The sequence below is a fragment of the Musa acuminata genome, chromosome BXJ2-10 (genome assembly GCF_036884655.1).
Source record: "Musa acuminata AAA Group cultivar baxijiao chromosome BXJ2-10, Cavendish_Baxijiao_AAA, whole genome shotgun sequence".
Lineage (NCBI taxonomy): Eukaryota > Viridiplantae > Streptophyta > Magnoliopsida > Zingiberales > Musaceae > Musa > Musa acuminata.
In genome coordinates, this window is record NC_088347.1 from 26,512,158 (window position 1) to 26,532,823 (window position 20,666).

Consider the following 20,666-nt stretch of genomic DNA (forward strand, 5'->3'; position numbering starts at 1 on the left):
TTTAACGTTGATTTTTACCTTAAGTTCAGTGTTACAGTATGGCTTATACTGCTTCATGTTGTCCACTATGCCCAAGCTTTTTTCTTTTAATTTTTCCTTTCCTCTCTTACTTGCTGACATTCACTTGACCACCACCACCTCCTTCAAAAGGAATATTAGCAAGTTTTAAGGACCACCATGTTGATTCCTTTCTTGTTATATAGCATTGTTTTTTATGTCAATTGGGTATCATGTTCAGTCCAGATTCAACTGTGCTTTCTTAAAATATTAATTAGTATGTCATCAAGGAGGCTTCTCTCTCACACACATGCACATGTGCACACACACACAGATTGAAGGGAGCAGCTATTTTACACCTAAATTAAAATATGCTGTTTCCATGTTCCTTTACATTTCCAGCCATTTAATTGGATCATGCTGGTTCAAGCGACCTGAATACAAAGACAACCTGTGATCATTCAATTACCATGGTAGTGCTGACTGAGTCTGGTATCCTTGTTGATCAACACTTCAGAATGGTTCGGTTCTTCAACCAACCTTGTATTATTTAAACCTTTGTTATGTCAAGCTAATGAACTCAGATACTTATTTGATGCCTTTCACATCCTGTTAGATCAATGCATCATGAGCAAGAACAACTACTAACTCATTAATAATCCTTCTGACTACTGGATTCTTATGCAGTTTTGTAGATACATTGACTCTGTAGATTGTATTATTTTCATTCAATTAGAAGCTTCAAGTACATTAATGTCCCTCTTTCTTAGTTCAGTATCATTATTGGTACGTACTACCTCTCCACATACTGAGAATCTTCAGCAAAATGATATTCTTTTCAAAATCCTACTTTGGAAAATACTATATATCAACCACTTAATGAATGCCATGCATCAAACTTCTTCCATTGAGGTGTTTTTTTTCTTGTAAACATGATTCCATTTCGCCAAAGCCTTAAGAATGTTAAAGTATGCTATGCGATCATGCTATCCTTGAGATGGAACTGTAAGGAGTACTTCTATTCAGAACATCTTGTCAAACCATGATGAGCATGCATGATTAATATGACATCACCAAAATCATGTAAACTCGTCAGGTAAGTTTGTGAAATTAGTGAGAGAAATGTTTTTTACACTACCAAACCAAGGATTTAAATCTTGGTTATACATCAATTTCAGTATATTAAGAAATATATTAATCACATTGCCTGGTATTGTTGGATAAAATAACATAAAACAAAAATGAATCATATGATACCGAGACATTTTGATACTGGTATTTGGCTGGAGCAGCATATATTGATCCATACCAACCTGTATGGTTGACGATTGAGATACGGTGTCAAACATCCACATGTTTATGTGTTTGAATATCTACTTCGGCATTATTCTTCAATTAAGTTTTGTTTCCATTATTATTCCATAAATTATGGCTTAAGAAAATAAAGCATCATCATATAGTTCTTAATGGATTTCCTGGGAGTTTGCCCAAGTGGGTGTAGGAAGCATTTTCTACTTGGTAACTAAATCATGGCCACTTTCAGATTGTTTGGTCATACGTGGGTGGATGGTTTGACCTGCCACAAGTGTATATTAATACATATCATGAAAATCAAAGAGCCCATAATGGAATCTGTTGCACTTGCAAGCATTTAGAACCTATGTCTTTTGTCATGGTTTCAGTGGAAACAACTAGGCATTCCCTGACCTCCGACAGAGGTTCTACATTTATTGTAGGTCATTATTTTCTTTAGTCCACATGGTAAAATTTTTTAATTACCATAATTGACAATGTGGTGTCTAAAAAACTGCACTCAGCTTGGGTTCGTAGTGTGGTAAGATTAGATATGGATCAACTTTAAGTTGTTTGACAGGCTAAAAAAAATTTTGTGATGCACGAATATTATGGTGTTAATCGAAGTTTAATCATCTATACATCATCTAGGTTAGACTTTTATATGTGACATTGTGAATTATGATACAAGTATTGTGATGCATATTTAGAGGCTGCTTTCACGCTAAGATTCTATTGTGTTCAATTTGCAGTGGAACAACATAATCACTGTGCCAAACAGTATGCTTGAATGCAAGAGAAGAGATGTAATGATTCTGCATTCCAGTAGTGGGGCCAATATTATTCAAGGTGAATCAGTGGGCACATCTACGATCTTTCTTACACAACAGATTTTTGACAGGTATGCACTGACGCATTAGCTTTATTTTATTCCCGAAGATAATGCTATGATAATTGGGAGCACCACCACCCAAATAAAAGGTGTAAGGCCGAAAGCTCTTGGACTAGAACATTTCCTTGTCACTACTTTAATTGCCCTGTGGCAGCCACACAGTCTCACCATCTTGCATGATCACTCTTGCAATTCCCAAATGTGATATTTATCATGCCCTTGTTTGGGAGACATCTGATGTTAGATATCATGCATCCACATCTTCAGTAGAAAATAGTTGAAGGTTGAAAGAAAATTGTGCTGTTCCTACTACCCCTCTTCATCTCCTTCTTAAAGGCCTTATCATGTGGAGTGTGGCAGCAAAGTTTGAGGTTACATACATTGATGAAAAACATACTTTGGGGAAGATAAAGTGGTTTTGTTGAAACACTTTGTTCTCTTTACAAAACAATATTTTGGGCCATTCCTACTTGTAGGTTTTCTGATATAAACCTTTTCATGAAAAAAGCTTAATTCCTGTTAGTTATAATGGATGTGTGCTGGCTTTGACATTATAACATAATCCATATTGAAGTATTATTTGTGTTTGCAGTAATTAGTGATTTTGAGTAGAATCCATGAAATACCAAGTACTGAAGTAACACATGTTTCCTTATCAACAGCAGACTGTTCAGTAGATTAGTCTATTACTTGCACGAAAACACCTAAGTTCCGAGGCCTTGGTTTCAGTAACTGGTGTGTCAGCTCTCCATCCAAATCTGCCCCGAAATCTGAAGATTACATAGATTTCCATATATATCATCAGCATAATGTTTTGTTCATATCACCTTCATTGATTGATATCCATTACCTGAAGAACTGTCTGCTGATGAATAATAATCTACCCTGATGGGAGAGTGATTCTTAGAATAAAAACATACATCAGAACAAGCTTTTTATATAGATAACAGAGAACTTCCCACATTTCTGTAGTTGTTACAGTAGATACCATGGATTACAAGAGATCGACTGATCTTTGTCGCAGGGACTAAGGACTTGCATGCACGATTTCACTACAATTTACAGAGAAAGACCATTCTGCGTCAACAATTAGAGAGCAAGAGGTCAGTCATGGGATACAAGTCTTCGTCCTCCATCCTCCACAGCGACGCAGAACAGTCTTCCCATATGGGGGAACTCACCGGAGGGCATTCCATGTTGCAAGCCGATCCGCCCTTGTATTCGTCAAAGCTCAGCTGGCTGACGGATTCCGATGCGGCGATCTCATTCCAGATCTGATCCATGGTGTACCCCTTCCCTTCGTTATCGTTCACTTCAAGCCCTGAGATCAACGAGGTTCCCTCTGCAGTGCTGCAACCTTCATGCTTTTCCGCCCTGAGCTCCGAGATGTTACTACAGGACGAGGAAGACGGCGAGGGAGCCGAGCTCGTCCGCCGCTCCTGTGCCTTCTTCCTCATGTGCGTCCTCCAGTAGTTCTTGATCTCGTTGTCGGTGCGCCCCGGTAGCCGCCGAGCAATGCGAGACCACCTACAGAGCAGACATATTCGGATCACTGGATTGCAAGCAACAAGCCATGCTCATAAGCATATGAAGACAAGTGAGGAAGACCTATTTCCCCATTTGGCATGGAGTTCAAGCACAAGGTGTTCTTCCTGGGGCGTCATGCGCCCTCGCTTGAGGCCGGGATGAAGGTAGTTGACCCAGCGCAGCCTGCAGCTCTTGCCGGTCCTGTTGAGACCTGCACAGAACGAGGAGGCATGCAGAGGTCAAAGCCAGTGCCTTCCCCCGCCATCCTAAGTGCCTTACAGGCCTACCTATCCCCCGCCACCGCTCAAACCTGACACCTTGGCTAAGAAATCCCAACGACGTTCACCGAACAAGCGCACAAACCATACCAGTTGAAGGTCCTCCTGCTCCGTCCACGGCCCCTTCCGTGTGGCCGCCGCTGCTCCCGTAGGCGGCGCATTCGCCATCACTGCACGGCACACTCTGTTCAGGTACGCCTCTCTCTCTCTCTCTCTCTCTCTCTCTCTCTCTCTCTGAAAGGTGTGATTCTCAATAACTCGGAGGGCGTAGGACGCCACCCACGGGGTTTTATAGCCACCGTAGCCGTGGCCAGGTGATGTCATGTCGAACTCACAAAATCTAGCACGCAATTTAGCTTCTTTATGACATCCTAGTAACGTCTAGCGATTAATGGGTGTGCTGGAGAAGCTTTGGTTGGCCTCTTGCTAATAATACGAGCAGTGAAAGGGACAAGCGGGAGTCCGATGGCTAGGGCGACTCCATGTCCTCGGAGAGGTCACGCTCTTTGTTGCGTTGCCTTTCTAAAGACAAGTGAAAGTAACCACTTGGTGATTTACGAAAGGTGGTTTGAGCCCTTAATATATTATTAGTATGTGTTGCTCAGCCACCAAAAGAATAGTGAAAAAGGAAGAGAAGCTTTTAGTGAGTTAGATTCTTCTCTTGCCTCATTGGATGCTACAATTTTTAGTCAAACAAAAGAGTTATGCCAAGAAGTGTAACCAGGAAGAGTGATAGCTTGTTAACTCGGGAATGTCTCAAGTACTTGCTGCTGGAATGTTTCGATACACAAGTACCATATCTGACCTACTTGCCAAATTTGAGAGCACATTGTCTTAGCTAAACAAGATATGGATTTTTTTGGAAAGGTAAGTGGTGGATTCAATTTCATGGTCTTGCTATTGGCCCAGTCGAGATATTTTTAGTTGACTGACATTTTAAAATGTATTGGAGGATGATTCAAATACTGGACCTTTAGGCCTAGTGTACCACTATCCTTTTTATTATTATAATTACTGTATAGCTCTACAAGTAAGACCAGAATAAGAATTCTTACAAGTATTTTGAGTTTAAATCCATATATGTGATAGAGCATTACTTCATAAGTGACATGCCTTTCCTTACCTATGCAATGATCCACACTCTTTTAATCTTTTAGTCGTCTACCAGCATTCTAGATTTGATCATAATTTTTTATTTATTTTACACATGAATATTGTTCATAAAAATAATATCAAACATATTAATATGATCGCAAAATATAGAAACACCCATTATGAATCGATTTCTAACATAGGCATCATCTTCATTTGCAACCAAAGTATTCCCCTGCTCATCCCAGGCATTATTTCTTCATGAATCGGCAGTCGGTCCTGCTTAAATCACTGAAGTGTTTGTGATAAGGATAGTTGGTGTCTTATCATTAACACTGAGGCAAGTCCTGCCGTGATAAAAAGCCCGTGGGGTTCTGTTTACGTGTAAACATCACCCCCTCCTCTTGATTCAACTCATGCCTCTCCCTTCCTTCTCCTCTTCCTCCTCCTCGCGTGATGTGGCCATTTTTAAAGCAATATCTTGGAGCACTACTGCGTGCATACCAGGTCAAGGAATCAAGCCGAGTGCCGAGGGCTGCGGTGCTGACACTGACCCATTACCCACACACACGGACACGGTGGTACGGGCTGCACCGAGCCTTCTCGATGTCCAAAAGCGGAACGGAGAAGCCATAGAAAAGCGTGCAGTGTGGCTCAGATCCCAAAGCGGATCTTTTCCGTAGTGCGGAGTAGCTCGAGGCCGAGGCATCGTGACGTGGATGCCACCATCCCGTCTTTTTTGCCCCCAACTTGGCCCTTCGTCTCTCGTCTTCCTCCGCCTGCATCCTTTTGGCCGCCTTCAAACCTGCCATTATTCTACTCCCACCAATGCATCACAAATCTCATCTTCTTCCGTGATGTGTTGGGAGGGTGTGTAGCAGTTGGCACCGGATGTGGTCGGTGACGAGATATTATTTGTTATCATTTTTGGTTAGCAGCTGCTTTGTCTTGTTTCCCGGAGTAGTCGACTGCTTGTTCGATGTATTGCCTCGCTGCATACGAGATGCATGTGGACGAGTGAAGGAAAGAGACGTGGTATTTATATTTGGTCGAGGGTCTTCTTCTGACCCCTTTCTGTCCCCTTAAGTCCGAACCCTGCTTTGCTAGCTCCGAAAGGTGTGGCTTTTGGGATGGTGGAGAAGAGGCGTAACGAGTGCAGGAAAGATCAATGCAGTGGCAATTACAAGTTGCGATTCCGTGGTGCCTCCAACTGTTGTTCCTTGTGATCGTGTACCAACTAAGGAACAGCAGCATTCTTACAGGAAAGTGATAGGTGTGGTGTCCTTTGTCGATAAGACTCGTCGAGCACATACATGCCCATGGGCTCGAGCTGGTCGAGGGATTCGACTAGAAGCACACACATAGTGGCATGGCCTGCAGCCTTTTGTTCTTCCACAATTTCTATGGACCCGAAAACCATGATGATTTCAAGATGTGCCGACGCCGCGGGTTGTGCGCGTTGGACCAGTTGGGTGGTCGTCCGCCATGTTTCGTGTCAGGCTCTTCTGTTTCATTTGAGTGTTTTCTCACAATGTTTTTTACTTTAGCTGAGTCACGTCCGATTAGCTTAGTCCGGTCATATGCATCCAAATCTCTCTCTCTCTCTCTCTTAGGCTTAGGCTTAGGCTTAACTTGAATGTTCAAAATCTCGTCTTGACAATTTGTACATCCATTGTCCTTTCATCATAATCCATCTCCCTAATGTCGTATGGCGTACGATCTCCCATTGTTACTATTGATTGCACTTCCATCTATAGACTCAATCAAGACAACTTAATTAGGTCTCCCAGAGGCAAAAATTGCACCAAGGATTTACTTCTTAATGACCGTTTCTTGCTCGGCCTACAGCCCACAACCCATAAAAACCCATCCCTTAGCCGCCATAGCCCGTAGCACATCATAAAGCTATTCTAACTTCATTTTTTTTTTCTTTTCTTTTAATGGTTAGATTATAATTATTGGACACTCACGGTGATACATACACGATCGAATCTCTGCTACGCATTGATAACCTTGAACTCGATCGTCGAAGGTAGTATTAGGGGATGATTCGACTTAGTTGGAGGAGAAAAATCGATCTACACCAAGACATCAAGAGGTTGTTGAGGATTTCACAAATGAGGATTTGGGTAGGAAATGAAGTGGTCGTCGTTATCGAGATGCCATCTGGGAACTTGCAAAAGAGGGAATGTAATGATGCATTACACTGCTGACATCCAGTCAAGGGCTATCACCTAGGCGATAACATGGGTGAAAGAACTCACGAGCACGATCCTCCTGTCTTTGCCCACCTCGATCTTTGAGGGTGTCGCACGGGGCAATAGCATGATACGTTAATCCTCGATAATGAGGTCCATCCCCCTCTTTTAGGGTTATCTATCGTGAGCGATCTATCATCCTGATTTCTGGAAGGCTCGCATGTCCGATTGTAGAAAGCATTAACCCCAAGCAACATGACTCAATTCTTTTTTTTTTTCTTTCCGGGAGTCTGACACAAGGGGTCATCCATTTCTTATCCTAGACAGACTCTACCCCTAATAAATAACACTCTCGCAATCGACCTTCCGTCGCCACCCGCGGAGAGGTGTGTCCACCGATCGTCAACCTCGCTTCATCGACCGCTCAGGTATAAAAGTCAACCCCCAAATCCTAAAAAGGAAAAGCATTTCTACTATATTTCATCTCATAACTAATTTTATCATCGGAGGGATTAGGTCGAGAACATCCCTCAACACTGACTGCTTATACAAGAACCTCGACGAGACTAAGGCGTACCTCGGGATGATGCCAAATCAACCTCTAGCAAACAAGCAACGTCTTGGGGATGAGCTTACACATTCGAAACCAAATTAAATCGTGCCTACTCTATGGTCAACGGCATCGAAGCAATAACAATTAGCGTTAATTTTCTATTATTGGAGGCAATGGATACATTGAATTATTTCAATTAGGCTCTTTCTTAGCTAACGATGAATTATATAAATTATCATTTAATTATGTGCCAAAAACCAACTTTGTCCTTAAAAGCAATGGACATGAGAATGTCTTGAAAAAGGGCAAGGCTTGCTTGAAGAAATGGATAAAGATCAATCAGTGGAACTTCCATCTTTTATTTTCTTGTTAGGATGACTAATGTATAATTGATCAAAAATATCCGCATTCTGTCCCCCCCAGTCCTTTTCTTGTGGTTTCTAATTTTCTACCATATTAAAAGAAATTTATGTTACTGACAAGAAATAATCCTTAGCATACCATTGCCAATGCTAAAAAGTCTTGCTCCCCATAGACCAAAGGATAATTAGCACTTACTCTCTTCTGATCATAAATGTTTTTTTGAGGAAAAATAGCTTCAAAGTCAAGGGGAGAAAGAAAACCCTACAAAGAAGAAAGGCTCAAGAAATATCCCCCATGAATTTATTTTTATATCAAACTAATTAAGGAGAAATAAAATAAAACCAAAGAAAATTTGTCTGAAAAGAAAAGAAATGCTAAGTCGAAACATGAATAAAAGGAAGTAATTGAAGGGAAAACTCAGAGGATCTCTCCCACTGCAAACCAGTCAACCTATATGAACCCTAAGAAACCAACAAATTTAGAGCCAAATTAAAATCCAACACCATATGTAATGTAATGAAGAAATCAAAGCAAGAAAAAGAAATGAATGAGGCGATGAGGATATGAACAATGCATCTCCTGAAAGGAATTCATCCAAAATAGATATATAGTCATCAAATCATCATCATGCACTATGCGATGAATAACTGGAGGAATCTCGCGTTGCAGATCCTTCTGCCGTGTATCGGAATCCAAGGCTTTGGAGCTGCAATTCGTTCTCCAGCGGCGGCAAGTTCAAGTCCAGCCACCGAAGCTCCCTCGCACCACCTTCCCTCGCGGCATGCGCGTCCGGCGCCGCCGTCTTATGCCGCCGCATGTGGCCGCCGAGAGCCTGGCCCATCGGAAACACCAAGCCGCACACGGGGCAGGAGTGAAGCTTCGGCCTCATCTTCTGCACCGGGTTGCACCCGTCTCCACGTCCCCTCGGCCTTGTGTGGCTCGTCCGGTGGCCTCCGAGCGCCTGGAACGTCGGAAACCGGCGGCTGCAGGTCTTGCACTCGAACTGGCGGACCCCGCCGGCGCCACTGGGCCTGCTCGTGCCGCCGACCTCGCCCCGCTGCTTCTCTTCGCATGAGAGCAGCAGTAGCAGACTATCCATCTCCGTGCTCCGCGTCTCCTGCTCTATTCCTCCTCCGGCAGGGACGGAAGCTTCGCGAGGAAGAGTCGCCGAGGAAGTATCCGCTTCTTGCATGGAGTTTGGGACACGGGATGAGGAACAAGTGCATGGAGGTGCATGTTTTATAGAGGCATGACATGAGGAGCTGTTCGTGTCACGTTCGCGGACTAAGACGGGGAATTTGGGGAAGCAATCACGCAAACACGACTTGCAGTACACGACCGCGTTGTCCTCACATCAGCAACAGTGGCTGCTAGTGCTCAGTTTGCGTGTTGTTGTCGGCCCCCCTTCTCAGGCAAGCTTTGGCCATCGGGAATACCGATACAGCATTAACATGAGAAGCTCAATGATGTGATTAGATTCCCCGAGTTCCTCCGAGTGGCCTACTTAAGGTGTGTCTCGCACGCAAGAGCCTTTATTATTGTCGAGGACAGTTTCGTTGCAAGCCCGCCTTTCTCTGCTTCAATCAGTGCAAAGCCTAGCATTAAGGCACCACAAAAACGTTATGTGGTGTCAAGGTAATGAAATACCTCGGGTTGACTTGACTCTGCCCTTTTGGGCTTATGACCGCAGGAGTCCTTGCTTTCTCTTCTCTCTCGCTCGGTTCTACGTAAAAGAAGGTTCTCACAGCGTCAAATGGGTCAAGAAGTCAACTTGGACTAGCGAGATATGAGCTGTGATTTGCTTGGCCCGAGAGGAAACACACGGTTTACTGCTGATTGCCAGGAATTTGGGACAGTTGGTGCCAAAGATTTGTTGTCACTTGAACGCCTCTCACTACGCGTGGAGTGGACCTGGGAGTTGACCTGTGCTGTCACATTGACGTGTGGGCGGCATTACGTGGACAATCCTCGGAGAAGCGACGGTGAAGATATCTTGGAGATATCCGAGCGATGAATCAGCAGCAGCTGGTAATGGATTTTGATGGGTGTTGATTTGATGACGGTCTCCCTGATGGCGATCGCTAAGTGGGGAGGCACGCATTTAGATGCATATGTCGACCTCCAATTGGAACAGCGTACGCTTCACTGTCTCCCTCCCTCCCTCCCTCCCTCCATTTGGCATCGTTGGGCAAGCCTTTCCTCCAAAGCTAAAATGCCATGTCCTATTACACATTACTTTCCTTGAATCTACCGATTTTGTCGAACCACACCATTTATTATTTGACATCATCAATTGTTTCTAAGTTAAATAAATCTTTATTGGTTTTTATTTATTTTTTTTATGTTTTATAAGTTGTCACGTAGCGACATCTACCGTATTTTTAATCTATCAAGAACCCAACACTATCAAGTACATAAAAGAAGATAGGTTAAGAAGACGAATCTGAAAACTTAACTTCTCCAAATAAGTTAAGATATAATTTATTATTCTTATTAATTTATTTATTATTATTATTATTATTTCTTCTTCTTATACTTGGGTTCTATAAATAGGGGTCAACGAGAGATCATGTAATTGACTTCATTTCCTCATACTATGTGTGAGTGGTGCAGAGATTCCATCATCCACAGAATAGACATGTGGAGGTGCAAAAGATGCATTTTGAGAGTTTTCTTCTTTAGTGAGAATGAGTCTGATAACTATCCAATTATTTTTCTTATTATCTTCTTTTATCTCTTTCCGTCCTCAATTATCATTAATAAAAATAAAAATTATATGTGTTCATCCAATATTTGGTATTGAGAACTTTTGGTTGGAACAAAAAAAATTGTATCATTGCTGTTAATTCATATTTCAATTTATATAAATTCAGGATGAATTCCTCATGAACAAACAAACAAACAAAAAAAGAGACTGCGGATTGCACCTTTAATCTCTCTTCTCGGAGGACGAATTCTCACCTATGTTTCCAATTCTTCATGCATGATGAATAGCTTGGTATCATAATATATATTCACTTCTTTTTACCATGTATTTATTATCTTACATGGCAAGTGGAACCTTTGTTATTCCATTGCTGGATGATATTGTTGATGGGTGAAGACCAGTGGCACATTGTCTTTCTTTTCCCCCACTAAGGTTCACACCAATCTTGATGTACAATATTGCTAGATCAAAGGAATTGGATACGTGGAGCATTGTTTTTTGGGCGAAAGGCAGTCTCCACTTACCAAAAATATGACCATGACTCCACCAATTTTACTAGATTCTTTGAGGAAGCTTTCTTCAAATATTGATATGGTATAGATAGATAGAGAGAGAGAGAGAGAGAGAATCACATTTGTATTGCATGATTAAATAAAATCACATATTAGCAATATAAGCCCTCAAGAAGTATTGAATTAATCCAATACTTTAATTCTATTAGCTTGCAAACAGTGCTTGTGGTACTGATTCGAATTCAACGAAGTACTCCAGCGGTCGTCACCAGTGGTTGCCTCCCGACGGGCGCTCAGTTTCCTCAGAAGCTTCTTCCGGTCGTTGCTGCTTTCCAAGTTGTACATCCTCAGGGTCAGTTCATGCTGCTCCCGTTCTCATGTATTTTGCTGACTCAGGGGTTCTTCTAGATAAGCTTTGGCCTGTTGGAAGTCAACAAGTGACAACATTCCGGTGTCATATGCTCTCAGGACTTTGAAGCATTACTCCATTCTTCTACCTCGGTGATGCCTTCTGGTGTCTATGGTTTCAGATGTTTTGGCCAATGGCAGGTGTTCCCTTCCTCGGAAATCTAAGTCAAACCCACCTATGTTCTCTCTTCGTACCTTCCATGCTGTATAGTTATTGTTTAAGCAGCCGAGCTTCGCTGACTGCCACTTCAGTGGCAGGCGGTAACGTCGGCGATGACGCATCATGAGCAAAGCCATCACAGCACGGAAATTGATGATCTAAAATAATTATTCTTTCGGTTTCTGGATCAACCAATTGGTCATTTTCAATCAACTCTACCAGCTTATTCGGATCTGCGAATCTTTATGTTCAGATATATACACTGCGGCAGTGAATTCATGTGATGGTGTGGACGTGAAAAAAATGGCTATGGTAGAGCACAATAAGCTGATTGAGTAACCTGGAACACATGGAAAGATGCGTCATTTGTGGTTGGAGATGGGGAAGAGAAGAAGAGCGGAGGAAGGTGGTGAGTTTTGGAGCTCGGTAGTGGTTAGGTTGAAGACTTGGAAGAAGAATCGGAAGGCTGGTGTCGGGTATACTACATTGACACATCACCTGTACCGGATTTGCTCAGCTACCACGCCATGGATTCAACACACGTTTCCTGCGCAGCTCAGCAAATCCGTGCTTCCATCTCGTTGGGTTCTCTCGTTTCCGTGAGTCGCAAATCCAGTGCAGTAAAACCTCATATATCTATCTAACACACTTTTGCTGACTCTTCCTCTCTCCCTTTTCAAACTGCATCAGATCGAGACCACTTCACATTTCTAGAAGATAGGACGACCAAGTCACCTCTCTCGTCGTCGTGTTTGCTTCCATCACCACGATCTCATCCTTACCTCTCACCTACGGAACATTGTAGCCGAATTGACTTCCTCCCACAATTTATTGCCATCACGAAAACGAACACTTCTTTGCCGCTACAAAAAGTCACGACTGGCGAGTCCTGAGAGCCTAAAAAGCCATTTCCTGCCTCCCATCCGCAAGTGTGCTCGGAGCTCTTACCGACGTTTCGTCCAGCATGAAGAGAACTAGGGTCGCAGGGGAAGGAGAAGTGGGGAGCGTCCACACCATGGCTCATGCACTGATGCAGCTGTCCCATGGCAGCGCCGACGACGCCGACGTGTCGTCGGTGTCGCCACCGGCACGTGTTTTCGAGTGCAAGACGTGCAACCGGCAGTTCCCGTCGTTCCAGGCCCTCGGTGGCCACCGGGCGAGCCACAAGAAGCTGAAGCTCGCCGGGGACGGCCGCGGCGACGGCGAGGGGGCGAATCCGAGGGTGCATGAGTGCTCCATTTGCGGGCTCGAGTTCGCCATTGGCCAGGCCTTGGGAGGTCACATGCGGCGGCACCGGGCGACCACCGCGGCCTGCGGGCAGGGGCTACCGGAGACGAAGAGTACTGAGGGGAAGAGGGTGCTAAAGATCTTTGGATTTGAGCTTGTATATACAAACCCAGTGGCGGTGGATTGCTTGTATTGATCGATCTATATTGACCTCCTCATATACCTAATGTAATACTTTTCATTTTCTTACATGTTTTCTTTTTCCATTTGTTCATTGTGTACTTATTGCATGAAAATACTAAGAATTATACCGATAAATTATGAGATTATACATATTTGATGACAATAATTTGTCGTACGAGAATATCTCGATGTAAAAAAGACTAATCTATATATGGCTCGAGACTCCTTATCTATGTTAACGTAAAAACAAAAAAAAAATCATACGAGTATTTAAAGTGTTTTTTCTCTGTTTCTCATTCTTAATTTTAAGATAGATATGGTATTTATAAAATAAATAAATTATAATTCACAAAAAGATCTTTTTTCATACTTGAATTCTCGACTTTAAAGATACTTATCGATCCTAACATAATTTAAGTGTTAAATTTTAAACAAAAAATAAATAGAAAATAGGAAATTATAATTCAACTGTGGAAAGGTACTCTTCTTCTTGCTTTTGTCCTGTTTTACTTTTTGACATTTTCTTCTGCCCCTTTGGAGAAGCTAATGGTGCAATTTCCAGACCTCATTGTGTAACAGCTATTATGAGATTGACAGATGCATCTTTTTTTCCTGACAAAAGTTTCAAGTGACTTTGTTGGTTTGATTTTGTTGTATTCACTCTAATAGTTCATTAGCTTCAACCATACAACCCCTTTCTCTGTCTCATCTTTGGTGAGCATTTTATATCTGAATTGGGAAAATTTTACATCTTTGCATGAAAGTTGCTGTTACTAGAAAAATAAGATAAGTTTCATAAAATTATGCAAAAAAAATTCTTTTATCATACTTTTTTTGAAAAAATAAGAAGCAACTATACTTGTCCTTAAAAAAGGGTCCCTATTTTATTGGCAGTATAGGTGGCTTATAATGTTGGGGAAGTATAGTGCACAACACAATCATTCTAGAATCCTACAATTAAACACAGACTTGTGGACATCTCATACACAATCTCTGTGATAGTTAGAACAGGCTTTTTGCGACTTTAAAAGCATAAGCTGACATATTGGCATACAGGTAAGTTGTGGCCTAAAAGGTTGATGCTGACAATGCAAGCAACATACATGAAGTTTGTTAAAAATTAAACCAAAAAAATAGAAAGATGAAAATTGTAGAAGAAACTATGAAATGTATAAGATGTAATTATCTAGTTCATTTTGATAGTGAGCTCTTGATAGCTATTTATACACACTCGGGGAGATTATACACATTTAGTATGAAGGATTTTTCTCACCTGCTTAGAGATTTCCTCAATTGCAAATCCACAAATTCCACATACATTATTATTCCTCCTTCAAAACCTTTCAGATTGACAGTCTATGGGGTTGTGATTGGTTTTTGTTTTACTTTCTAAAGGAAGAGCTATGTATTACCTTAATAATTGACATGGCAAATGGCCCGACATGTGAAGTTCAGTTTATCCTAAAATGATAAAACAATCTATTATGATTTGCCACATTAGTATTAGTAGAAAATATTCTTTGAATAAAAATAACTCAGTGAATATTTCTTAATTACAAGCTATAGGGACTTGTAATTAATTCATGTGTCTTGTAGTTTTGATTGATTCATGGTTGTTGACTTGTAGCAACATTGACGCTTCAGAGCTTGACTTAAGCTTTGTAACCCTTATCACTCTTTTCGGTATACATCACCACTCCTCTTTCTTTAATGGCTCTCAGCAAATTGCCGGACTACCATTGCCATGCACACCTCCCTTTGTTAATATAGACTAGTAGGAACTAACTGCACACGTCCGATAATGGTCGTTTACCTCAAATATTTTTTTTTATATGTGATTGCACGATGAAAATTCGAGTCACATAAAATTAGTATATTTGAATTAATGATCCCCAAAACATGGCATATATATATATATATATATTTATCCAACATTAAATAAAGATTATAAAATAAATATTCTTTCATGAAATCCCAATATATATTGCATATATGAACACACCGTCACGTGCCCGACGCGTGCGATCTCCGTTCTCTCACGGCCTCCGCAGGCCGGGAATGGTGGGCCTCCCAATAACTCGTGCGGGTCCAGACGGGACCCGCCGGTTGAAGACAGTCACATGGGCTGCCGCGGCGAACCCACCCCTTCGTCCACGGGGAACAGAATACGGTTCCTTCTCCTGCTTAAGGGGACGCGTCGCTCCCACGCGATCCGCTAATCACTGTGATCGGGGCAATATGAACCATCGGATGTCACGCACAGGCCCAAAGGTGGACGCGTCACGGTGGTTAATCGTGTGCCGTGACGTGCCGGGTAATTGCACCATAGCACATCGACGAACGGTAGAGGCGCGTCGAGATCTCGGTGGGTCCCGGAGGCACTGTCCGAGGTGCGGTGGCATCGCCAAAGGTGCCGATTCCGATACCGTGGGATCTGTTTTAGACGTCCTATTTAGTGGGGCACAGCGGGAAGGCAGACACCATCTCCCGTTCTCTCTTCTTCCGGTCCTCTGAACCGATTCATATTTACTACGATTCTTCTCGTTTTCTCTTCCTGTCTCCGGTTCCGAGAGCGGCTCCAACTCCTCTGTCTGCGTTGCGATCTACCGATTCCGGTAAACCTCTGTTCGGAACACGTCGGATCTCTCTTTCTGCGTTTTGCTTACTGTTCGAACTCCAATTACATGTAACCTTGTTGTTGGGATCGGATCATTTGAGTCTCTTTGGGATTCTTTGTTTTAAGTTAAATAATGCTTATTGCACCGGATCGGAGCCACAGTTATGGGCCTCGATCGAGGATTGTATGCTTCCGTCTCTGTCTGTTTAGTTCTGAGCCGAATCGGATCTTGTTCTGCTATATATCAAGGATTTTACCTGCGCTAGTTGCTTGTGAATCCAGATATAGAAGTTTCAACTTTCATGTACTTATTTTGCTGGATCTTTTGTATTGGAGTTCAAGAAATATGTCTGATCTTGCTTTCACCATTTTCTTTCAAATGTCTCTCCTGATTAGGGTTCCAGATACACTAGTTCTATCTTCCTCGTAGTAGATCTGCAGGGATGACTCTGGTTTTCTAGAATATAACCGAACTTTCTTTTTCATCTAGACTATAGTATTATTATATATTGCTTTGTTGCAGAAAAGAGTTGGTGCATCAAATGCAGAAGTCACCATAAGTCCAAGTCAGTTGTGCTGTGTTTGTCCCGCATTTGTCCCACATATGCACAAAGTAAAGTTGGATGAATTTTGGCTGTTTTATTTCTTCGGATCTCGTGACTGGCTTTAAGATCCTAGAGATGTGATAGCGTTGCTGTTTCCTGATCTAATACTGTCCTTGAAGGTCATTGATCTGCCCAATCTGTTCTGATAGAGCCCTATCTACCAAATCATATCAATGAAAATAAACCTAATAATTTTCGTTAATTTTTTTATGCTGACAACAATGGCATTTTGCATAGGCTTCGAAGATTTTGAACCCCCATCGTGTGTTCTGAACATATCATATATCTGCCCTTTGCATATGGATGAGTGATGCCTGCAGGCTACTCATGCCTTTGGGCCTAATTTAATGCGGATGGGGGCAATGACAGTCACAATAATAGTGATAGTTATTTTATTTTCTTTGTAATAATAATTCTCAGTGATGGCTTTTAATGTTCGTAATGCCACAATCACTGTCCCATTTTTCAATAATGTGCACGATGTGCAGACTGTGTATGATACATTATGGATGTAGTTTAAAAATGAGCCATGGTTAATCTAGGGCAGCAGAAGTCTCAAAGAACGTTTCTGTTTGGAAGTTTTTGTCTGAATACTTTTTCTGTTTTTTTCTTTTTTTGCATTTTACTCATGACCAGCAACTTCTATATTCTTCAATGTTCCAACAAGTATACATTTAAGATAAGATGATGAATTGTTTACAATGAAAATTCATTGTATGTTTATCAGATTCTCATTATGGCTCCACCTCCTGAAGTACCAACCAAGGCTTCTGGCCTGCAAATTTCTCATCCACCACTCAATGAGAGAATACTTTCATCCATGTCTAGAAGGTCTGTTGCAGCACATCCTTGGCATGATCTTGAAATAGGTACTCAATCTCATAAAAAAATTTTCATGTGGTCATCTATTCATCTCTTTCTATGTTAATTCCTTTCTTCATTGGACTTTGGATTTTGCTTACAGGCCCTGGTGCGCCTACAATATTCAACTGTGTGAGTACATTATACCTTTCAATATTGAGTTGTCCTATCACAGGGTTTGATGCTAATAAAAGGACTTCAATGTGGTGCTAGAACATAAAATTTGGCAACTTTGCTTGTTTTGGCATGAAAGTAATTGTGTGTAACCTAGCTAAAATATTCAACTGATGGTGTCTTTAACAATTAATATCTTAATTCAATAATTCATTTTATAGGATCTTTCGGACTTACATTTATGTGGATGAAAAGGATACTATATATTTGTACTTGAAACAGGATGCTGTACCTAATATTATAAACAAAAAGTTTAATTCCTGCAGGTGGTGGAAATAGGAAAGGGAAGCAAAGTGAAATATGAACTTGACAAGAAAACTGGGTTGATAAAGGTATGCATGGTACTTTACCCTGTTGCTTCCTTTCTGCTTTCTGTTGTAAACTTCATATTTGCTTTGTGTACGCAGGTAGACCGAGTGCTTTACTCATCTGTGGTGTATCCTCATAACTATGGTTTCATCCCACGCACTCTTTGTGAAGATAATGATCCTTTGGATGTATTGGTTATCATGCAGGTTTGTAACACTTAGCTCTCATGGTCGTAATACTCATTTACATTTGTGTATAAAAGGAAATAGTTTCCCAACAAATGCCATCACATAAGTCTATCAGAAAATTTTCATAATTTTTAAGTCTAAATTTTTAAGTTATTTCCCTTGTATTTTTTCCTTTAACATTTGTAGTTGTTAGTTACTTAATGGAATCTATTAGAATAGTAATTGCTGATGCTGAATCAACAGGAACCAGTACTCCCAGGATGCTTTCTTCGAGCTAAAGCCATTGGTCTAATGCCTATGATCGATCAGGTCTTGTTTATGCATTAGTATGTTGGACCATTTGATTTCATAATTCAAGGCATTTGATTGCTTGACATTGATATAAAAGGTGCTGATGCAATTCATCATATCATAAACAGGGGGAGAAAGATGACAAGATAATTGCCGTCTGTGCTGATGATCCTGAATACAAGCATTACAATGATATCAAAGAGCTCCCACCACATCGTTTAGCTGAGATCAGGCGTTTCTTTGAAGACTGTATCCTTGTATATTTGTGAACATTTTTAAAAGGTTATCCACAAAACAAAGTAATATGGTCAATTAAATTTCCAGACTTAGGTCCGCCCTACAATCTACATCTATAAATGCTTGTCATGTATAATTCATTGATCACTCTCATTTTTAAGAAAAGGATAGACTAGTGTGTAAGACTCTGGCCAATGTAGAATATAGATAAAATTAATATTTGATTTCTTACATTTACCATAGTGTTTTCATGACTCGAACCTAGATCATTAGTAGGTAGGTATTTTGTGCTACAATTTACTTGTATTTTTTACTTATGCTTCTAGAGCACATGCTTGTAAGATATATCTTCACCCACTCATTGTCTTATGTGCTCTCATCTCCTTCGGTTTTGGTGTATCTTATGCAAAGCAGGAGACAAGTATTGATCTTATAGAGAAACTACTGATGGTTTAGCTCATGAAAAATGCAACGTTGTCCTCTATATCTGAAACTCTTCCCAGAAGTATAAATCCACAAGTATTAAACTCATCAAATTTGATTCTCCTTGACCATAGAAAATCAGATAAGAAAAATGAAAACAAGGACGTTGCCGTGAATGACTTCCTGCCTGCATCTTCAGCTTACAAAGCAATACAGCATTCCATGTAAGTATTATCATGTTTGTCATTTCTTTATATCTTTGGCTTGCTACCTACATATCCTCAATTATATTACAGGACTGGTATATCTTTACAATAAAATACTTACCTAAAACTTGATGTTGCTTTTTTCAAAATACATAAGAAATTAATCCATTTAGTTAGAGTCATTCCTGCCTAATGCTTGGGGAGACATGTGATCGGGGATCAAAATTCGGACCATTTTCACAATATGATCCCTAAGCACAACTGTTTATGACAAAGCATATAACATTGCCCTACATGTGATAACAACTTCAAATTGGACCGCAGTATTATCTTTTTTCTTGTTATGCCCTAATCAAATTTGCGGAATGTTATTCTTGGTCTTTAGGTTTTAGAACATTCAGACTGGAACAACTTGGACGGTCTTCATTTCTGATTGCATTCCTGTACTTGGGATGTAAATCATATTCTTTTATTATAAAAGAGATTTGTAGTATTTGCTATTTTTCACATAGTCTATATCCCCTTTTGATATTTGAACTTACTTTCAGGGACCTTTATGCTACTTACATTGTTGAAAGCTTGAGGAGGTAGGAGGCATTTGGAGGGGCGATTATATATATATATATATATATATATATATATCTAGGAGGACCATTCAAACAGTTCTTTGTTGATGCTTGTTACATGACACTTTGCCAATGAGGGTATATCAAAGTGGACACTGTTACAACGAAAGTGCTAGTTGTTTAATGTAATTGCGAGCCTGGTTACTTTATTAATCGCATAGGAAGTTGCTTGCTTATTCATGTGATTGTATAGACTAGACTGGAAGTTGCTTGTTCATGTGATTGTAAACACTTGGTGTCTATTTTTCTCCTATTATCAAAAGCCAAACAGTGTACTGCATCTCTGGTGATCTTTGCAAAATATGATAACCTGTATGTTTTGGAAAATGCTGGACTGGTTACCTCCATTATTTGAGTCATAGGAAGATCGACTAGTTACATTACTTTTGACATTAATGCTAAAATAGATTATAAATCCTTGTTAATGCTCTTGACATCATTCGGGATTGTTAAACCGAGCGGGCAAATTCTACTGTATGAGATGTGTCTTATGCATATCTGCCATCCCAAAGCCATAGTGGGTTCTGTATGAGATGTCTTGTGAAATCGCATAGTGCGAGTAAAGATGTTAGAGCTAGTCTCTTTGTTTGGTTGTCAGCCACATTTAATTTTGACCCGAATTGGACGTGAACGCTTCGGAGCTGGATTAGGCTTCGTAGTTATTTTAATTGTTCTAGTCAACATTGTTATAGTTATTTTAGTTGCTAGAACAACAAAACACACTTCATCCTTTCAACTT

The 20,666-nt window shown here is 40.9% G+C and overlaps 4 protein-coding genes across 4 annotated transcripts; 2 read left to right on the forward strand and 2 right to left on the reverse strand.

The window, feature by feature from the left end:
* Positions 1-3,099: 3,099 nt before the first annotated feature.
* On the reverse strand, positions 3,100-4,243 carry LOC135624788 (transcription factor MYB59-like). Its single transcript, XM_065128737.1, has 3 exons — positions 4,020-4,243; positions 3,791-3,920; positions 3,100-3,709 (listed from the first exon to the last, which is right to left on the reverse strand). The coding sequence occupies exons 1-3, from the start codon at positions 4,153-4,155 to the stop codon at positions 3,265-3,267; spliced, it is 711 nt and encodes a 236-aa protein (XP_064984809.1). The 5' UTR covers positions 4,156-4,243; the 3' UTR covers positions 3,100-3,264.
* A 4,575-nt stretch (positions 4,244-8,818) lies between these two features.
* LOC135625720 (zinc finger protein ZAT12-like) lies at positions 8,819-9,292 on the reverse strand. The gene has a single exon (XM_065130808.1). The coding sequence runs from the start codon at positions 9,290-9,292 to the stop codon at positions 8,819-8,821; it is 474 nt and encodes a 157-aa protein (XP_064986880.1).
* A 3,432-nt stretch (positions 9,293-12,724) lies between these two features.
* On the forward strand, positions 12,725-13,536 carry LOC135624205 (zinc finger protein ZAT12-like). The gene has a single exon (XM_065127613.1). It carries the CDS (start codon positions 12,945-12,947, stop codon positions 13,401-13,403), a length of 459 nt encoding a protein of 152 aa, XP_064983685.1. The 5' UTR covers positions 12,725-12,944; the 3' UTR covers positions 13,404-13,536.
* Positions 13,537-15,847: 2,311 nt separating this feature from the next.
* Positions 15,848-20,207, forward strand: LOC135624790 (soluble inorganic pyrophosphatase 4-like). Its single transcript, XM_065128739.1, has 9 exons — positions 15,848-16,005; positions 17,340-17,481; positions 17,577-17,605; positions 17,914-17,979; positions 18,055-18,162; positions 18,388-18,453; positions 18,564-18,684; positions 19,238-19,319; positions 19,850-20,207. Exons 2-9 carry the CDS (start codon positions 17,349-17,351, stop codon positions 19,890-19,892), a joined length of 648 nt encoding a protein of 215 aa, XP_064984811.1. The 5' UTR covers positions 15,848-16,005; positions 17,340-17,348; the 3' UTR covers positions 19,893-20,207.
* Positions 20,208-20,666: the final 459 nt, after the last annotated feature.

What these genes read in the sequence shown, in the direction of transcription:
- LOC135624788 (XM_065128737.1), bottom strand. Translation starts at nt 4,155, where the DNA reads ATGGCGAATGCGCCGCCTACGGGAGCAGCGGCGGCCACACGGAAGGGG. An exon ending in TTTCTTAGCCAAGGTGTCAG is followed by an intron (nt 3,921 to 4,019) that starts GTTTGAGCGGTG and finishes CGTTCTGTGCAG; the next exon opens with GTCTCAACAGGACCGGCAAG. An exon ending in CATGCCAAATGGGGAAATAG is followed by an intron (nt 3,710 to 3,790) that starts GTCTTCCTCACT and finishes TCTGCTCTGTAG; the next exon opens with GTGGTCTCGCATTGCTCGGC.
- LOC135625720 (XM_065130808.1), bottom strand. Translation starts at nt 9,292, where the DNA reads ATGGATAGTCTGCTACTGCTGCTCTCATGCGAAGAGAAGCAGCGGGGC.
- LOC135624205 (XM_065127613.1), top strand. Translation starts at nt 12,945, where the DNA reads ATGAAGAGAACTAGGGTCGCAGGGGAAGGAGAAGTGGGGAGCGTCCAC.
- LOC135624790 (XM_065128739.1), top strand. Translation starts at nt 17,349, where the DNA reads ATGGCTCCACCTCCTGAAGTACCAACCAAGGCTTCTGGCCTGCAAATT. An exon ending in AGAAAACTGGGTTGATAAAG is followed by an intron (nt 17,980 to 18,054) that starts GTATGCATGGTA and finishes TTGTGTACGCAG; the next exon opens with GTAGACCGAGTGCTTTACTC. An exon ending in CAGGCGTTTCTTTGAAGACT is followed by an intron (nt 18,685 to 19,237) that starts GTATCCTTGTAT and finishes ATAGAAAATCAG; the next exon opens with ATAAGAAAAATGAAAACAAG.